The 20,015-nt window shown below is 36.6% G+C and overlaps 1 protein-coding gene across 16 annotated transcripts in view; it reads right to left on the bottom strand.

Moving 5' to 3' along the window:
• Positions 1-20,015, bottom strand: part of LOC309635346 (uncharacterized protein) — a 249,456-nt gene that overhangs the window by 205,111 nt on the left and 24,330 nt on the right. For 6 of the 16 annotated variants that reach the window (XR_014248787.1, XR_014248788.1, XR_014248789.1 and 3 more), the window contains exon 1: positions 5,396-6,741. Coding sequence is in view for 6 of the 16 variants with exons in the window: in XM_082406401.1 (XP_082262527.1) it covers positions 2,060-2,129; positions 5,396-5,418 (93 nt within the window). In the remaining 10 variants the exon portion in view is untranslated. Of the gene's footprint in view, positions 1-2,059; positions 2,130-5,395; positions 6,742-10,185; positions 17,904-20,015 lie in introns of those variants that run through there. The other 10 variants (XM_082406400.1, XM_082406405.1, XM_082406403.1 and 7 more) reach the window with 6 other exon arrangements.

Below are 20,015 nucleotides of genomic sequence, written 5' to 3'. Positions count from 1 at the left end.
AATTGTTCTTGATATGATAAACTCAGCTTCAAAGTAACACAGAGCAGCCAGAATTCTTTAATATTCATGCCAAGCTAAAAAAATGGAGTGAGGTTAAGATTTGGTTTCAAAATTTGAGTCGTTAGAGAATATGTCTGTAAAAAGAAGAAATCCTAATGTAAAGCACTTTACCAAAATGACTAGATCAGGTTTAATTTTTTCAAAATATTAAATGCAGACCACATGCCCAACACTGTGCTAGGGTCGCTGGAATTCAAAGGAAGCACACAATTCTCTGCCCTCTGAAAGACTGCAATCTAATCAGGAAGACAAGTCACATTCATATGAAATAAAGAATTATACAATATAGGGCTTCCCTGGTGGTGCAGTGGTTGAGAGTCTGCCTGCCGATGCAGGGGACACGGGTTCGAGCCCTGGTCTGGGGGGAATCCCACATGCCGCGGAGCGACTGGGCCCGTGAGCCACAACTACTGAGCCTGCGTGTCTGGAGCCTGTGCTCCGCAACAGGAGAGGCCGCGATAGTGAGAGGCCCGCGCACCGCGATGAAGAGTGGCCCCCACTTGCCACAACTAGAGAAAGCCCTCGCACAGAAACGAAGACCGAACACAGCCATAAATAAATAAATTAAAAAAAAAAAAAAAGAATTATACAATGTAGAATTAAGTGCAAAAACCATGAGGCATGCACTTAATCCCACAGAGAGCCAGGAAAAGGACGAGATCAGAGTAGTAGCAACTATTACGCTACAGATGTTTGCATTAAATAATTTTATTTTTCATATTAATATAGGACTAACTACTTTTAAATAAACCCATTAAAACCATCTATTATTGAATTATTGCCAGTTTTTCTGGCAAGCAATTTGAGTACCATTTTCTGAACTTCTGCTAGTGTATTGAGTTACTCTGTTCCTTTACGATGCTTAACTTCCCCATTCCTGAGATGGTACAGCTTGAACATCTTTCATTTGTTTAAATATCTATGTCAGAGATATTTACATATAGTTTGAGATGTTTTTGTTTAATATTAATCAATATTAATAATTTTTCAGATTTTTAACAAGACAGCAAAATATTGGGGCACATGATCAGAATTCTCTAGTTTGTTGCTGTTGTTTTTAAGCAACAGAGTACTTTCACCCAATTAATTTTTCATGCCCAGCAAGTTGCTGAGACAAGATTGATGAGCCAACAGCTAGAATAAGAAGACGAAAAAACTTTTTCCTGCTGGTGGAATAAGCTAGAACTCAGCTGGGAGTAGATCCCTGACTGCGGAAAGAATAATGGAAACTTCTTTGGAAGGCCCTTAAGGGATTTAGCATCTCTGCACGGTACTATATACAGAACAGCAAGAGGGAAAAAATACAATGTGAAAAAACATGCATACACAACACATCTTCAGGTGAGTTCTAGATCCTGAAGCTTAATCAGTTTGCAGCTGCTAGTGTTAAAACTCTTTGCTTAGAACAATTCAGAGCAAGTTCTCCTAGTATTAATAAATTATATTTCCAAGCAATTGAATGTAAATAGCAAAGTTACTAATTATTTAGGCACTTCAGCAGTTTTTTTGTTGTTTATTCATAAACTGGACTTTTTAGGAATATTCTTAAGATATTAAGTCAGAAAAAAGTGGAGTGAGTGATAGGGGAGCACTGAAGGTTATAAAAAGAACTCATTCTTTGGGGTACTCAGCAGTTTGAGCTTTTCACAGATAATATATACATATATATATATATATATATATATAAAAGAGAAACTGTCAATCAACATTGACATCAATGCTGATGTCAATCAACATCAGCATTAATAAAAATATTAATTTTCTTGCCACGTTCAGATAATAGCCACCAGAAAACAAATAGAAAAAGCATTTTGTCTGCATGACACCTCATAGCTAACTATTTAAAAGTGACTGGGTAATTAATGCACATTTCACATTTTTTCCCAAATACGTGGAATCTTTCCATGCCTGGGGTTTATTTTGTTCATTAGCGGGCTATGATTACCACTTGGGAAATAAGATGTGGCAGAAATTCACCACAAAATGGCACTGCTATTACCTGCCTGGGATGATTCCCACTCTTGTCCCACCTGTACGGTTGTCCTTCTGTAATCTTGGCCTTGCCGCATCTAAGGTGGAGACTTAGTCTTACCAACAAAAGAAACACCTCTTGGTCTGAGTCATAGAGTCATAAATGTCGTCACATAAAAGCGTTATCTTTAGCGATGCTCATTTAAATGTGCCTAGATTTATGAAATTCCTGTTAAACTGATTTCAATTTCCAGGGGCAAATGACTTAGAACGCAAACTAGTTGATGTCCTTCCCACAAAATTTAAAATAATTTTCAGAATTTCACCACCATACACTGAAGAACAAGGCAGAAAAAGAAAAACATTTTTTCCTAGTCTCTAAAGCAGTGAGACACGAATTATTTATTTGTGGAAAGCTAGAAGTCCCTTTTAAATAACAGTGAATCAATTTTGAACTTGAAACAGATATTGGCACCCTGGATGATTCATTATTCTTAACCTCTGTTGTAGCACTGGCCCTCTGGGTCTCAGGTTAAATTTCAGAAGACAGGCAGCAGCTCTAAGTTCTGAGGAGAAAATGTCACTAGAATGCCATTTTATACCAGTGACAGTGGCTTCTTCAGAAAATTAAGCTTCAGTCCAAGTCAGCAAACACAATGACCACTGACCAACCTCTGAGTTAGTTCAGCCTGCCCAACAATAAGTAGAGTGTTTCACTCTAAAATCAAGTGTAATGACTGCAAAACAAGCTAAGAAAAAAGACTCAAGCAGAGCACCTTATAAATATTCTTGCAATTATTGTTCTTCAAAGCTCACTGCACTTCCAAAAACCTGTTGTGAGTATGGACATAATTTTATCCTTTAAGTTTAAAATAGAAAATATCAGTTTGGCTAGATTAATTCGAACGTTTGATTAGAATTATCAAGCAGTACCAGAAATTTAGCATTACAGACATTTCGAGATGGCAGAGTAGGAAGACCCTGACCTCACCTCCTCCCACAAATACACCAAAACTACAACTACATATAGAACAACTCTTTCTGAGAACAACCTGAAGACTAGCAGAATGGCTCTTCTACAATCAAAGATATAAAGAAATAAACACACAAAGACTGGCAGGAGGGGAAGAGAAGCAATCTACTCGGGATCCACACCCCCAGCGGGCCACCTGGAGGAGGAGGGCTATCTCACAAGCTTAGGGATCCCTCCTAAGGAGTGAGGAGCTCAAGCCCCACATTGGACACCCCAGCCCTGGACGCAAGCCCCTTGGCTGGTTTTGAAAACCAGTGCGGCTTAGCAGAGGGCCACAGAAAACTGAGACCCCGCTCTTAAAGGGTGTGCACACAGACTGCTCGCTCCCAGTCCAGCACAGAGGCAGCATATCGCAGAGTACCGGGTGCTCTGGCCAGTCTTCCAGGACAGCCCAAGTGCATCCCCCAGCCCACCGCAGGCTGCAGCTCTAGACCATGGGGCTAAGGAAGCAATTTCCGTAAAGCCGTCAGCTGATTTTTTCAGCAGAAATTTTGCAGGCCAGAAGGGAGAGAGTCATGATATATATTTAAAGTGCTGAAAGGAAGAAACCCACGACCAAGGATACTCTACCCAGCAAGGTCATCATCCAGAATTGAAAGAGAGATAAAAGTGTTTCCCAGACAAGCAAAAACTCACCACTTAACCAGCCTTACAAGAAATGTCAAAGAGTCTTCTTTAAGCAAAAAAGAAAAGGCCATAAAAAGAAATAAGGAAAATATATGGAGGAAAAAATCTCACCGGTAAAGGCAAATATATAGTAAAGTCAGTGGATCAACCATTTAAACCATTATGTATAAAATAAATAAGATACAAATGTATAGGAATTAGCCAATATTTTATAATAACTTTAAATGGAGAATAATCTACAAAAACATTGAATTACTATATTGTATAACTGAAACTAATATGATATTGTAAATCAGCTATATACTTTAATTACTATATACTTTAATGTAAAAACTACATCCCAAATTAAGTCATAGGAGGTCAAACAGTTATATGTAAATTTTTAATTTAATTTAATTTAGAAAGAGAGGTGAAAATTTATCTGATCTCTGGATTGGAAGAACTCTAAACTTGAAAGCATAGGAAGGTATCACAAAGGAAAATATCAATAGATTTGGCTTTAAAGAAAAGTTAAAATAAACGTATCTAAAAGGTATCATTGACAAAATTAAGAAACAAATGAAAACTAGGTAAATATTTACAAAAGATATCACAAAACATTGCCTTCTTAATTTAAACTGATAAATGACTCTCCAAATACCATTATGCAAAAAGACATGAACAAACAATTCAAAGGTGAGAAAATATAAGTAGCAAAAACATTTAAGAAAAATGTGTTCAACTTACCAAATTAAACTAACAAGACATTATTTTTTACTTAACAAATTAACAAATTTTAAAATATATATATTATTATTAACATTAGTATCCATATAATTATTAACTAGTACAATCTTCCTGGAAAATTCTTCAGTATTTTTTACTAAGAGCCTTAAAAATATGCATATGCTTTTAACTGGAAAATTTTACATAGAAATATCTTCATTGCTTTGTAATTTATATGAGTGGAATATTTGAAACACCCTAAATATTCAATAATAGAGAAATATTTCAATTGATTGTAAAACACAAAGTATAATATATAATGCACACATATGCAAGCTTTAGAAAGTACTTGCAAAGTACTTTAATTATCAATATAAGGGGAAAATATTTGACATATTATCCACTAAAAATATATAAAACTTTATATAAAGTAAAATCTCAAATATGTAAAAATGTATGCATAGAAAAATACTGAAGATATACCTAAACACAAATGATGGTTACTACTCAGGGCTGCATTATGGGAGACTTTTCCCTGCCTTTGTACAACATTCTTATATTTTTTAAGTTAATATGCATGCATTACTTTAGTATTTGGGAAAAATTAATTTAAACCTTATTTTAATATTGCATCTTAAATGCTCACTTTAACTTGAAAAAGCACTATTACATCTGTGACATTTGCAAAAGTAATGGCAGAAAATAAATACATGTCTTAAAAAACTATAGTTGAATTTAAGAACAGTTGGAGCAGTATATGTTTATTACGCATGAAGAATTAACCATAGTAGAGGGTGACCTTAAAGTCTGGAAGTACAGATCTATTATCTCATCATGTATTGCAATATAATATAATATCAATAACCTACTTATTGTGTATTCACCCCTGTTTTCAGACTTGGTGGACACTTTGTAAGTAATCATTAATGATTATGAGTAATCATTAATGAGTAATCATTAAAAGGTATATGTGGCAGATAAAAAATGAAAAGAACTGACCTTACGTTCCTTGGTAACTCCATCGCTCACTGCAATTTCAAGATTCCACTAAGGCTTCCTGTGAGGCAGGAGGAGGGTGTTGAGAATATCCATGAAGTTTTCTTCCTGGCAATCATGACCGGGGGAGCAATTAAAAGCTATACTGACATACTGCAGTTGATCAATAAGTATACGACTTCTGTGATCTTGCTTCAAGTTCAATCGTATAATAAACTGTCTCAAGATTGTCTCAAAACTGATTAACAAGGCCAGACATGCATACATTTTAATTACTCTTACTTGGACTAAAGTCAAAAAGTATTACTGAGAAAATATTTCCACGAGAAAATATAATGTACACTGCTTTAAATTAGCAAGACTCCTGTGAAGGGGTTTAACGAAAGTCAAATGCCTCTGGAAAACCTTTCCCAGGTTTCTTCCTGTGGGGCTGGTCTACCACCTGTGTGTCAGCACCCAGGGCGTGCAGGGTTACTACCCCCTTCAGCAACCCTGACTTGCTGGGCTCACATTGACAACTCTGCCTCTCCTGCCCATTCAGGTACTAGGGGATTCAGAGATGAATAAAATAAGGTGTTAATATAATGCAGATTGTAAAAATGTGCGGAAGGAAAGCAGCCTGCTCTAAGACTAATAGTGTTGGAGGGATTGATTTCAATCGAGCTGACAGGCTCTGAGGAGAACATGAAATATGAATCCAGCTCTGATGGATGATAGCCCATAATGATCAAGATTTAACTGCAATGCCTTATTTGACTATTGTCTCAGATTTGGTAGTATTCCTAATTTTGTTCTAGCTTGTATCCTCAACTATCATCTATGTGAAAACTCTTAGTCAATCTGAATAAAAGGAGTCTTTTAAAAATGGTTTAAAGAAGATTCTTCTGTTACCTTTTTAACATACTTTAATCAAAGGAAATCTTCCTGTCATGTGGAAGCTCCCTGGATCACACATTGAGGTTAACCTAGATTTCATCACATATATACCTAAAGGCAAAGAGAATTGATTATCATCTTAAACAAGAGTGGTCTGCTGAGAAATTTCCTTTTATTTGTGTTTTCTGAGAAACTGAAATAGCCAGAAACCCCTCAGTTGACCTTCTGCAATCTGGAACTTGGGAGACTTGGTTTTGAGGCCTCTCTCACTCAAGTTGTGAGTGGACTAAAATCTTGTTCATACACGGATGTTCATACATCCCTGGTCTGTGAGATTGAGATACTAAGAGACAGATGTATGAATAATCTTTCCCTGGAACCAAAGGATGCTGAAAATACTTATATATAATAATTGCCCCCTCCCCCTCAAAGAAAGAAAGAGGAAGAAATAAAGAAAAGATAGAAAGGAAGGAAGGAAGGAAGGAAGGAAGGAAGAAAGAAAGAAAGAAAGAAAGAAAGAAAGAAAGAAAGAAAGAAAGAAAGGAAGGAAGGAAGGAAGAAAGGAAGGAAGGAAGAAAGGGAGAAAAAGAAGAGCAAAGAGGGAAATGGAAATGAAACCAGGGTCAAGTTTAGCAATGCCCAAATGAAGCTGAAGTTTTAGGCGGAAATGGATGGTTTTGAGTCTGACACTCATAGGCATTTGTTCCCCCTAATGTCTCAGCCAACTGTACAAATTTATAAACATTTGACTTTACTTCAATAAATCAAATAGGTATTTTGTAAATTGTACTCGATTTATAAATGTGCAGTGTCTTTATTAATATTGCAATTTTAAATGTATTCCTTTGGCCCCAATCAACTCATTATAAAAATCCTTGTTATTCAAGAGGATACTTTTTATAGAAATGTCTTATAATATACTGTTGTTTTAATTAACATTATAAATTAAAATTCTAAAGAACATTGGGTACTAGATCCCTTAGTACTGTAATTATTGCTTTAACATATAATTTAACCATGTCTTCTTAGTATAGATAATTAAGGCTTCTACTCTAACATATAGTAAAAGTCTCTATCTCTAACGTGTAATTATGTTCATAAATGATAGTAATAAATTCTTAATATAACCAAACACTGATAACCAAACAAAAGCTTATTTTGAATAGCTTAATATGTTAAAAATCATGGAATTAAAAAAAAATCATGGAATTAAAAAAAAATCATGGAATAGCATTTTTAACTTAATATTGTTTTGGTTAAATCGTATGTGTATTTCTTGTTTTGTATGCATGAAACCGAACAGGACCCTGCAGGGCCTTCCTGGTGACAGACAATACCCTTTCCGTGTCTCCCACCTCTTGTTAGTAAAAAACCTTAGCCTCCTAGGTCTTCCTCGAGTTCCAAAGAGCAAATTTAATCAGAGAAGTGAAAGAATGAAAAAACAAAGAAAAACAGTCAAGCAAGAAAAAATAACAGTAGTTTAGCCGTAAAACAAAGTCAAGGACCTTTAGTTCCTCCTCAGGGGCTATAGATAATATCCTGAGCCATATCCTTGACTTGTTTTTCAGACATTAAAACTCCCACCAGGTGGAAGAAGTTAACTGCATGCTGACCACCAGCACATAGACCCCAGACTGGTTGGAGCCAGAAAACTGATCATTGAGATTCCCAAAATACCACCCTCACCATGGACCAAGCAGAATGTCCATGAGCTGATCAGACACCCTGCCACCCTCTCCCTCACACTGTCTTTAAAAACCCTTCCCCCAAGTCCATCAGGGAGTTTGGGTCACTTGAGCATTAGCTGACCACTCTCCTTACTTGGCCCTGTAATAAACGCCTTACTTTCCTCCACCACAATCTGGTGTCAGTAGATTGGCTTCGTTGCATGTAGGGTGGGTAAGCAGACCCAAGTTTAGTTTGGTAACATGAGCAAGAGATTTTAAATACACAAGGAATACATTTTCCTTCATGGATTAAATGTTTGCCTGACCCAATGTTCTCTCTGATACAGAAGTTTCATGCCTTCTATCAGCATAGCTCTTATACCTGATGTCTTTGTTTGATATACTAAAGAACATATTGTTGTACTGAGACAAAAAAATAAAAGTAGATTTAGTCTAATAAGGCTGGCATGAAACTTTGTTATATTAAAAAAAACCCACATGTCCAAACAAGAACAAACTTTTTAATTACTTGCACAGTGCTTATTTTACTGACATTTATCCACATTTTTTAAACCACTCTTTACTGCAGTTGTCTGTTGGATAGGGCTATCTGGCTCAACACCACTCACAAGCAATACCAGAAGTAGTGTTTTTAACTGAGGACTTTAAAAAGCAACACAAAATGACCATTTGAAAAACATAGAACTCACATTATAATATGACCAGTGTCAGTAAATACAACACACAAAAATATGTACACAAACTACAGATGACAAAGCAAGGATGATGATGTTTTTATTAAGTAGATCCTCATCTCTTTCTTTGCTCTTCTCCTCCTGCTGCATCCCTGATCTGCATCTACGGTCCACACACATGAGCCAGTATTCATACTGGACCGGATATGTCCTGAGTTGTGATTTAATGTAATATTAAATGCAAAGTGTTCCCAGTCTGCTTCAAAATGCTCAGATTGTGGTCTTCATCAGACATACTCATCAGTTGTAGGTGTCTGCTGAGTAGTGTCCACACAAGTGCTCAAAATGAGGCACCTTCCGATTCTGCAAATATGTCTTTCTAAGAACACTGAAACACTTCCTCTGGCTCTTTGTGTTTCCTTAAGAATATTGTGAGCATCTCTGTCTTGAAGCAGGAAAGATGGGAAGAATCTCCTTATGGCAGAATCCTTAATTTCATCCTTTCTGTACTTCCTATGCCTTATGATCAAATATGCCCACCCTAACCTTACCCTCAAGCCTGTTGTACTATTAAAACTGTCACCTTGGGCTTCCCTGGTGGCGCAGTGGTTGAGAATCTGCCTGCTAAGGCAGGGGACACGGGTTCGAGCCCTGGTCTGGGAGGATCCCACATGCCGTGGAGCAACTAGTCCCATGAGCCACAACTACTGAGCCTGCGCGTCTGGAGCCTGTGTTCCACAACAAGAGAGGCCGCGAAAGTGAGAGGCCCGCGCACCGCAATGAAGAGTGGCCCCCGCTTGCCGCAACTAGAGAAAGCCCTCGCGCAGAAACGAAGACCCAACATAGCAATCAATCAATAAAATAAAGAAATCTTAAAAAAAAAAAAAAAAGTTAAAAAAAACAAACAAACCTGTCACCTTAGGATTGACTTTTATTTTTATGCTGGGCACTAATTATAAAGATGTATTCAGTTTGTTAAATTCATCAACCTATATACTTGATTGGTGCACTTTTTAAGCTTATTCTTCAATGAAAAGTTAAAAAAAAAAAGCCACCTAGTGTTCTGCCAGGATTTCCCTGGTTATCAGCTTCACACATATTACAGCAGAAGAAGATGGTTTCCAGGACATCAGTAGGTTATTTTCACCAGATATTTGCAGAGATAGGTGAGACACACATTCATTTAAAAGAATACATGGTATATACAGTTAACCCTTGAACAATTTCAGGGGTTAGGGACCCCAATTATCCATGCAGTTGAAAATCCACATATAACTACAGTTGGCCTATATCCTCTGTTGCACATCCAGGGATTCAACCAACCACAGATCACATAGTACTTATTTTTTGAAAAAAAAATTGCTATAAGTGGGCCTGTGTGGTTCAAACTCATATTGTTCAAGGGTCAACTATATATATGTATATGTATATATGTATGTATGTATATGTATATAAAATTTCCCTTTAATCTGCCATAAATTAGTTTAATCAAAGTAAACGAGTAACGTTGCCGATATACTTGTATAAAGCATTGGAAAATGCAAAGTGCTCTCACCCACATGCTCTGCTCTCACTTGATTCCCAGCTTCCTTGCCTGACAGCGTTCATTTTAGTTGATCTCCATAATGGAGAGCAGGCCTTGACATGTTCTATAACAACTTAACTTACAGCCACCATACCATGTACAACGGAGCAAACCGGTCTGCTGCCTAGTGACTATTATCCAAGGTAATCAGAGTAAACAGCAAATAGCACAAATAGTTTTGAACCGGCGTTTGTTGACCCAGATACAATATTTATATGGCTTACTACTTTCTCAGGCAGAATTGGTCCCTATCATATCCTATGGAACAGAAATTTGTTATTCCTTAATTATTCATTGCCTATTCCTAGAAGTTTTTTTTAATGAGGAAACCTTTGAAAAGGAGTGATAATAAGTTCCCAAGAGGAAACTCAAATGTCCCTCAAGCTTTATTTTTTTAATTCACATCTAATGAAAATCTTTGCTCCAGAAGAGTTTGTAAACTCACAATAATGCTAGATTTTATCACATTCTTTCCTACCTCCTGGAGTATTTACATGCGACATTTATTTGATAGTTAGAAGTATTGTGAATCTGTTCATGTCATTTTGCTGGGTACCCTGGAAAAGTCACCCTACACTTTGCCCAAGGCTCAGTCAAGGCTCACTGCCCTGGGGCGGGTCTTCATGGGACAAAGTTCCACATGGGCCTCTCCACAGGCACCTGTCCAGCTGATGTGTGAATGAATGCACAGCTCTGTTGTAAGTTGTTAACTCATTGTGTTGTCATTGTTGGTTTACCGCAGTTGCCACAAAGATTATGAGCTGTTTGTCAGAGAGATATGGCCCCATTCATTTTTGGAGCATATTGACTGGAATACAATATGTGCTAAATAGAATTGAAGGAATAAAATAAGGCCTTTTATTGTTCTTGAACAGAGTCTGATATCTTTTATTTAATGCTTCTTGAAAACTGTTATGGACTGAATGTTTTTGTCTCCCCAAAATTCACATGTTGAAGCCCTAACCCTCAATGTGATGGTACTTGGAGATGGGGCCTTAAGGAGGTAATTAGGTTTCGATGATGTCATGAGGATGGTGCCCCCATGATGAGACTGTCTTTATAAGAAGAGGAAGAAGCCAGAGCTCAAGCTCTCTTCCTCTGCCATGTGAGGACACAGCCCGATGGTGGCTGCCAGCAGGCCAGGAGGAGAGCTCTCAGCAGCACCCTGCCACGCTGGCACTCTGGTCTGGTGCTTCCAACCTCAAGAACCATGAGAAATACATTTCTGTTGTTTAAGTCACCCAGTCTGTGATATTTTGTGATGGCAACCTGAGCAAACTAAGACAAAAACCCATTTTTAAAAGTTCAGGTCAAATTATTTGTGTAGGGGCTTCCCTGGTGGCGCAGTGGTTGAGAATCTGCCTGCCAATGCATGGGACACGGGTTCGAGCCCTGGTCTGGGAAGATCCCACATGCCGCAGAGCAACTAGGTCCATGAGCCACAACTACTGAGCCCGCGCGTCTGGAGCCTGTGCTCCGCAACAAGAGAGGCCGCGATAATGAGGGGCCCGCGCACCGCGATGAAGAGTGGCCCCCACTTGCTGCAACCAGAGAAAGCCCTCACACAGAAACGAAGACCCAACACAGCCAAAATTAAATAAATAAAGTGAAATTCTTAAAAAAAAAAAAAGTTAACATGGTAAATTTTTAAAAAACAAAAATTATTTGTTTAAACATCTTGATATTGTGGCATTTTAAAGGAATGGAGAAAAGATGGATAATTTAGTAAATTGTGTAGGACAACTGGTCAGTTGTTTAAGGAAAAGCATGAGTCCTTGCGTTACTTCTTATGCCAAAATAAATTCTAGATGAGGCAAATATTCAAATGTTAGAAGGAAATAAAAGAAGTGAGAGAAGGAGGAAAGGAAGAAGGGAGGGAAGGGGTAGGGAGGAAAGGAGGGAGGCCAGCATTGGAGACCCAAAGATCAACAACGAAATGTGTTTATAATTTTAAAGTGGGGGAAGGCCTTTTAGGTATGATATAAACCCCAGAAATTATAAAGGAAAATTTACACATATGAAATTTTTAAAAAATTGATCCTGAGAATAGCAACATGTACAGAGTTTTAAATTACAGTTTAATGAAAAGTGGCAACAATTAGGACAAAGGCATGACCAAAAAGAAAATAGAAATGAACAAAGGATATAAGAATGTATGTTACAGGAAAAAAATACATATGGTCAAAGTATGTGGAAAGATATTTAATGTCACTAAAAATAAATCAAATTCAAACTAAAACCATAATATGCTATTTTCACATGTTTACAAAGGTTGTTAGTACCCCTCTTACTTGTTGGGAAATGGAAAAGCATCCCTTTTATAAACTTTTGATAGAGTATATATTAGGATAAGCTTTAGGAAGCCATCTGGCAATATCTTCCAAACTTTTCCATGTCAATACACTTTGACACTGAAATCCACTTCTAGGAGTTTATATTTCATTTATTCATACCCATAAATGTTTGTCCACTAATAGAAGATAGGTTTCCAAATTTTAAAAAGTAAAAAAAGAAGTTTGAGTCCCAGCTTCCTTGCCTGACAGCGTTCATTTTAGTTGGTCTCCATAATGGAAAGCAGGTTGAGCATTGTTTAAAAAGTAATAAAAGAAGTGTGTTTACTTTCATACAAATATAAAAATATATATTTATATGTATTATATGCATATATTATATATAGATATATATAAAACTTACTACAGCTACCTCTGATCAATGAGATTTTGGAATAAATGTGTGAAATTTTACATTTTACTTTATGTACTTTGGTACCATTTAACTTTTTAAAAAAGCCATAAATTTGTATTATTTTATAACTAAAAATGTAATTAAAAGTATAGGAGAGAATGGCCAACCTACAACTCTGTAAAAATTAACATAATTATGCAATCACTAAGTTATACAAAAATCAAAATATCAAAAGAGAGCAAGAGAAAAATCCCAAATAAAATGATTTCAGAAATAAAGAGCTTGAAAGAAAAGTGTTCAGGGAACAAAGAGCGTGTGTCAGGAAGTTGACAAGCCCCACCTATAAGGCGGGATCAGAAGCCGGGGAGCCCGAGACACACCTGTCACTCAACCTCTCTTTCAATCAAGAAAAGGCTGGTGCGGGACATGGAGCTGGTGAATGAGTATGCAAATCAATGGAAGAGAAGAGAGAAGCATTCCCTAAGGTGAGGGAAAATGGGAAGGGGATGGTTTCAGAGGGGAAAAAATCATTTCCCATGAGTTTAAATCAGCTCAAGAACAGGCCATGACCTTCAGGAAAGACTTTTAAAAATAGATTTTTTTGCCTCAGAAAATAATCAAACCAAACCTTCTGTGTTTTCACATTTTAAATTTAGACTCCATAAGTAAGCAACACATGTATTTATGCTTGTATTGTCTGCATGTGGATGATGATTGAATTTTGATGCTGAATTGGACCAAACATGCCAAATGAAAATTTTCACACCAGCTGTAAAACTGTAACATATCATAAAGCTACACATATTCTGTTTTCACCTTGTACAGTTTTCCCACAAGTAAAGGTTATTTATTCCAAGGGGGGGAAATGTATTTCATTTGCAACCTTCATACGTCCCAGGAGAAAAAGAATTGCATGTCAGATACATTTGATTTAGGATCATCCCCACCTTTCTAAAGTGAAGGTGCCCTCTAAATATTGATTCTTTTTTCATAAAATGTTCCCCACATAGCACCCTTCCTGAAAGAGGAGAAATATGAAAGATTACAGCTGTCCTGTCTTTGTAGACCGGATACAACAAAAAAAATTGCTGGAATTGATTGAGGTGAACCAAATTCAGGATCAGAATGTCTTTCTTTATTACAAGTGAAGGCAATCAAAAATACCTTCTGACTCCTAAAGTTACATGTTTTGGTTCTTTCTCCTTTTTATCCTTTCTGCCTCTCAGTCCTCAGAGCCACTTTTTTCTCTGTATATCACATTATATACACACTTACACACACACACACAGTATTTAGCAAAAATATCTAATTGAAAATTTACTGTGGTTTCTTACAATCAGTGGTAAGTCATCTAGCAAATAATGTGTTCCTAATAATGGTTAAAGTAGTAAATTTGCTGGATGAATTTACTGCATATATCAACCAGAGATTTTGGGCATCTGAGGAAGTACCTATGGGCCTGTAGCAGCTGTAGGGAAGCAAAATTTGCCACCCCCAAATGTGTCTCTTTGGCATGAGAAAGATACAGAAGACGAAGGAAGTTTTTCTTTTCACCTCCCACTTAACTGTCTAAAAGAATTTAGATAGAGGGCCTATTCCAGGAAAGAGAACTATCACCAGAGATATCTATAGTATAATATGAAGTAGGCGTGGTAGACAGGGAGGAACCTAGCAAAATCTGTTAAAATTCCTCTCTGGGTCCCATTGTCTCTGCATGGCACAGCAAACATTTGTTTACCAAACATTTGCTCTTAATTCATCTTCCTGTGAATTACCTTCCTTCCCTTTGAAGTCCCAGACCCCAGTCTACAATGACAATAGAGACCTCATTTTGTCTTACTGTCTTTGGAATCTCTCATGTTCAGATTCCCTGCATATACGTAATTAGATTTTACTCTCTCCTTTTAAACTGTCAATTTAATTCTTAGACCAGCCAGAAGAACCTACTAAGGTAGAGGAAAGATTTTTTTTCTCTTCCACTCAGCAAAATTTCCCTGACCATGAGACTCCCTAACTTAAGTATCTTCATTGCTACATATGGCACAGACAGCATAAAGATCAAATGTTCAAAATGGTTACAATCAAACATTATGCAAATGTGACGTATCGTAACATTGCCATACAAACAATGTCCAGTGATTCTCGGTGTTATCACAGCAGCTTTGCAATGCTCTCTTGCTGACCTAAGAAAGTTGCTCTGCAGGCTTTGCATTTGTATTCACACAAACTTCCTTCAGTTCGTGTTTAAAATTATGTCTTCTTACTGCTCATGTCAGTAGGGCTTTTACTGGCTTTCCTATTTTACATCCCCAAATTAAAATAATTTCTTTCAAGGAGATGATTCAATTCTGGAGATTTACCTAGAAAATCATGGTGTGTTATTCACCAATATAGCCCGATGTGTGATTGGAGAGTTTCATAGTAATTATACAGTGGGCCTTTGCCCTTTCTACTTGCCCTTCAGTCCTTTGAGTGTTCTGCTCTGTGGCTGATCACCTGAAACGGCTATTGGGAGTAGGCAGTATTTAGATAATTAATAAATAATTGCATTTATTGTTAAATAATAAATTGTTATTCCTTTAAACAAAATAAATGTATGTGGGTTTATGCACACAAGTAAATGTATACATACAAGTAAACATACCCACTTTCATATATAGCAAAGAATTTAGAAGAAGTTACACCAAAAAAGTGGTATCCCTGGCTAATACCTTTGTGTTTTTGTTCTGAGCTTTCTAATTTTTCTGCAGACATGTTCTACTTGGGTCAGAATAAGAAACAACCCAATTTAACTACTGAAGACTCAAACGTCTTTGTGTTAATAGTAGATACTTCCTAATTTATTTTGGTAGTTTCAATCATTGAGTGTTGACATTTACTACATTTTCCAAAATGTAATAATGAGCTCTATGAAGAGAAAATTTAGCTTTAATAATTTTCTCCAGTTACCTCTTTTAAAAGAATATGATAATATGCTCCGGACATAGGAAGGTATGTGAAATTGGAAAGCTATGGATTGCTTCAAAGTAAAAGTGATGGGAATAAAAGCATATGTCACCAGGAAAAAATAAAAGAGGTTTTACATTTTTGTAGTTATTTCTGTTATATTACTGAAAGAGGCTAAGCAAATCCTCATGTGCAAATGGCCTAAATAAAGCCAGAAGTTCTCCATTTAAATTGGAAAAAGAAACAACTTAGGAAATACAGTGAAATCAAAAGAATAAGTTATACGTATACTACATTTTCTTTCTCCCAGGTGCATTAGTTTGAGTATTTGACTTTTAGTTGAGATATACAGGAAAAGAGAGTCCAGTAATTCATGAGTGCTAATTAGAACTCTGAAATAAATGTCAATGCTGCTAGTGAGATAAGTACTTCTCAATGATATAGCCTCCATTAACTGGACTAGCAATCTTGCAAACTCTGTGACTTGTGTGGGCACAGCAAAGAGGAATGTTAAGACTACCTCCAACTGCACAGTGAGTCTCTGATCACTGAGTGGATGAGATGAGAAGATATAAGCAAAAACTGTGCAAAGTCACTTCTACCAAATAAGTGGTAAGTTTTTCACAACCATGATATTATTTTGATGGTTCCACTGAAAACTGTGATTTATTTGGAGCACAGCACCACATGCCTTTTTCTTAGCATCAAATTGTATTTTCAAATTGTCATTTTATTCTGTCAGGAAACACACTGGTGAAATTGATTAGAAAGCCCCCAACATTTTTTCTCTCTGTAACCATACTTTGCATGGTGATAATTAAAAGAAATCAATGGAAACACTGAAGCAGTAACAGTAAGTTATACTCCCTGACCTAATCCCAGTAACTGAAGCATATTAAAAATGAAATCACACCAGAGGGCAGAGAGCAGAAGCAAGAAGAACTACAATCTTGCAGCCTGTGGAACAAAAACCACATTCACAGAAAGATAGGCAAGATGAAAAGGCAGGGAGCTATGTACCAGATGAAGGAACAAGATAGAACCCCAGAAAAACAACTAAATGAAGTGGAGATAGGCAACCTTCCAGAAAAAGAATTCAGAATAATGATAGTGAAGATGATCCAGGACCTCGGAAAAAGAATGGAGGCAAAGATTGAGAAGATGCAAGAAATGTTTAACAAAGAGCTAGAAGAATTAAAGAACAAACACCTAGAAGAATTAAAGAACAAACAAACAAAGATGAACAATACAATAACTAAAATGAAAAACACAGTAGAAGGAATCAATAGCAGAATAACTGAGGCAGAAGAACGGATAACTGACCTGGAAGACAGAATGATGGAATTCACTGCCGCAGAACAGAATAAAGAAAAAAGAATGGAAAGAAATGAAGACAGCCTAAGAGGCCTCTGGGACAACATTAAATGCAACAACATTTGCATTATAGGGGTCCCAGAAGGAGATTAGAGAGAGGAAGGACCCGAGAAAATATTTGAAGAGATTATGGTCAAAAACTTCCCTTACAGTGAAAGGAAATAGCCACCCAAGTCCAGGAAGCTCAGAGAGTCCCCAGCAGGATAAACTCAAGGAGAAACACACCAAGACACATAGTAGTCAAATTGACAAAAATTAAAGACAAAGAAAAATTATTGAAAGCAACAAGGGAAAAACGACAAATAACATACAAGGGAATTCCCATAAGGTTAACAGCTGATTTCTCAGCAGAAACTCTACAAGCCAGAAGGGAGTGGCATGATATATTTAAAGTAATGAAAGGGAAGAACCTACAACCAAGATTACTCTACCTGGCAAGGATCTCATTAAGATTCGAAGGAAAAATCAAAAGCTTTACAGACAAGCAAAAGCTAAGAGAATTCAGCACCACCAAACCAGCTCTACAACAAATCCTAAAGGAACTTCTCTAAGTGGGAAACACAAGAGAAGAAAAGGACCTACAAAAACAAACCCAAAACAATTAAGAAAATGGTAATAGGAACATACATATCGATAATTACCTTAAATGTGAATGGATTAAATGCTCAAACCAAAAGACACAGGCTTGCTGAATGGATACAAAACCAAGACCCATATATATGCTGTCTACAAGCGACACACTTCAGACCTACGGACACATACAGACTGAAAGTGAGGGGATGGAAAAAGATATTCCATGCAAATGGAAATCAAAAGAAAGCTGGAGTACCAATACTCATATCAGATAAAATAGACTTTAAAATAAAGGATGTTACAAGAGACAAGGAAGGACACTACATAATGATCAAGGGATCAATCCAAGAAGAAGATACAACAATTATAAATATATATGCACCCAACATAGGAGCACCTCAATACATAAGGCAGCTGCTAACAGCTATAAAAGAGGAAGTCGACAGTAACACAATAATAGTGGGGGACTTTAACACCTCACTTACACCAATGGACAGATCATCCAAACAGAAAATTAATAAGGGAACACAAGCTTTAAATGACACAATAGACCAGATAGATTTAATTGATATTTATAGGAAATTCCATCCAAAAACACTAGATTACACTTTCTTCTCAAGGGCTCATGGAACATTCTCCAGGATAGATCACATCTTGGGTCACAAATCACGCCTCAGTAAATTTAAGAAAACTGAAATTATATCAAGCATCTTTTCTGACCACAATGCTATGAGATTAGAAGTCAATTACAGGGAAAAAAACGTAAAAAACACAAACACATGGAAGCTAAACAATATGTTACTAAATAACCAAGAGATCACTGAAGAAATCAAAGAGGAAATCAAAAAACACCTAGAGACAAATGACAAGGAAAACACGATGATCCAAAACCTATGGGATGCAGCAAAAGCAGTTCTAAGAGGGAAGTTTATAGCAATAAAAGCCTACCTCAAGAAACAAGAAAAATCTCAAATAAACAATCTAACCTTACACCTAAAGGAACGAGAGAAAGAAGAACAAACAAAACCCAAAGTTAGTAGAAGGAAAGAAATCATAAAGATCAGAGCAGAAATAAATGAAATAGAAACAATGAAAACAATAGCAAAGATCAATAAAACTAAAGGCTGGTTCTTTGAGAAGGTAAACAAAATTGATAAACCATTAGCCAGACTCATCAAGAAAAAGAGGGAGAGGACTCAAATCTATAAAATTATAAATGAAAAAGGAGAAGTTACAACAGACACCACAGAAATACAAAGCATCCCAAGGGACTACTACAAGCAACTCTATGCCAATAAAATGGACAACCTGGAAGAAATGGACAAATTCTTAGAAAGGTATAACCTTCCAAGACTGAACCAGGAAGAAATAGAAAATATGAACAGACAAATCACAAGGAATGAAATTAAAATGGTGATTAAAAATCTTCCAACAAACAAAACTGCAGGACCAGATGGCTTCACAGGTGAATTTATCAAACATTTAGAGAAGAGCTAACACCCATCCTTCTCAAACTCTTCCAAAAAATTGCAGAGGAAGGAACACTCCCCGTCTCATTCTATCAGGCCACCATCACCCTGATACCAAAACCAGACAAAGATACTACGAAAAAAGGAAATTACAGACCAATATCACTGATGAATATAGATGCAAAAATCCTCAACAAAATACTAGCAAACAGAATCCAACAACACATTTAAAGGGTCATACACCATGATCAAGTGAGATTTATCCCAGGGATGCAAGGATTCTTCAATATACGCAAATCAATCAATGTGATACACCATATTAACAAATTGAAGAATAAAAACCAGAAAAAAAAAAAAAAAACGAAATCAGAATTTCTGTCTCCCACACATGCCAGGTTTGTTTTGTTTTTTGGTTAACTTTTTTTTGTGAAATAAAACACCTACACCAAAAAATGCACAACAAAGGCTTTGATTTATCACAAAGGAAGCACCCAAATAATCTGGTGAAGAAATAGCATATTACATGTCATTCGGAAGCCCATGCATAATCCCTCCTATTCACTGTTCCTTCTTTTCCTCCCCCTTAAAGGTTAACCATAACTTGATACTTAACTAATTATTTGCTTCCTTTTCAAAGTATGATTTTACTACCTAAGCACAAATCCCTGAGCAATAGTTTAGCTTTGCCTGTTTTTGAGCTTCATGTAAGTGAAAGCATATATTATGTCTCCTTTTGTCTCTAGATTCTTTTGC

This window comes from Balaenoptera borealis (assembly GCF_965194805.1).
Source record: "Balaenoptera borealis genome assembly, chromosome: 9".
NCBI lineage: Eukaryota > Metazoa > Chordata > Mammalia > Artiodactyla > Balaenopteridae > Balaenoptera > Balaenoptera borealis.
Note: the sequence above shows the minus strand (reverse complement) of the source record. Positions and strands in the feature narration are given on the sequence as shown.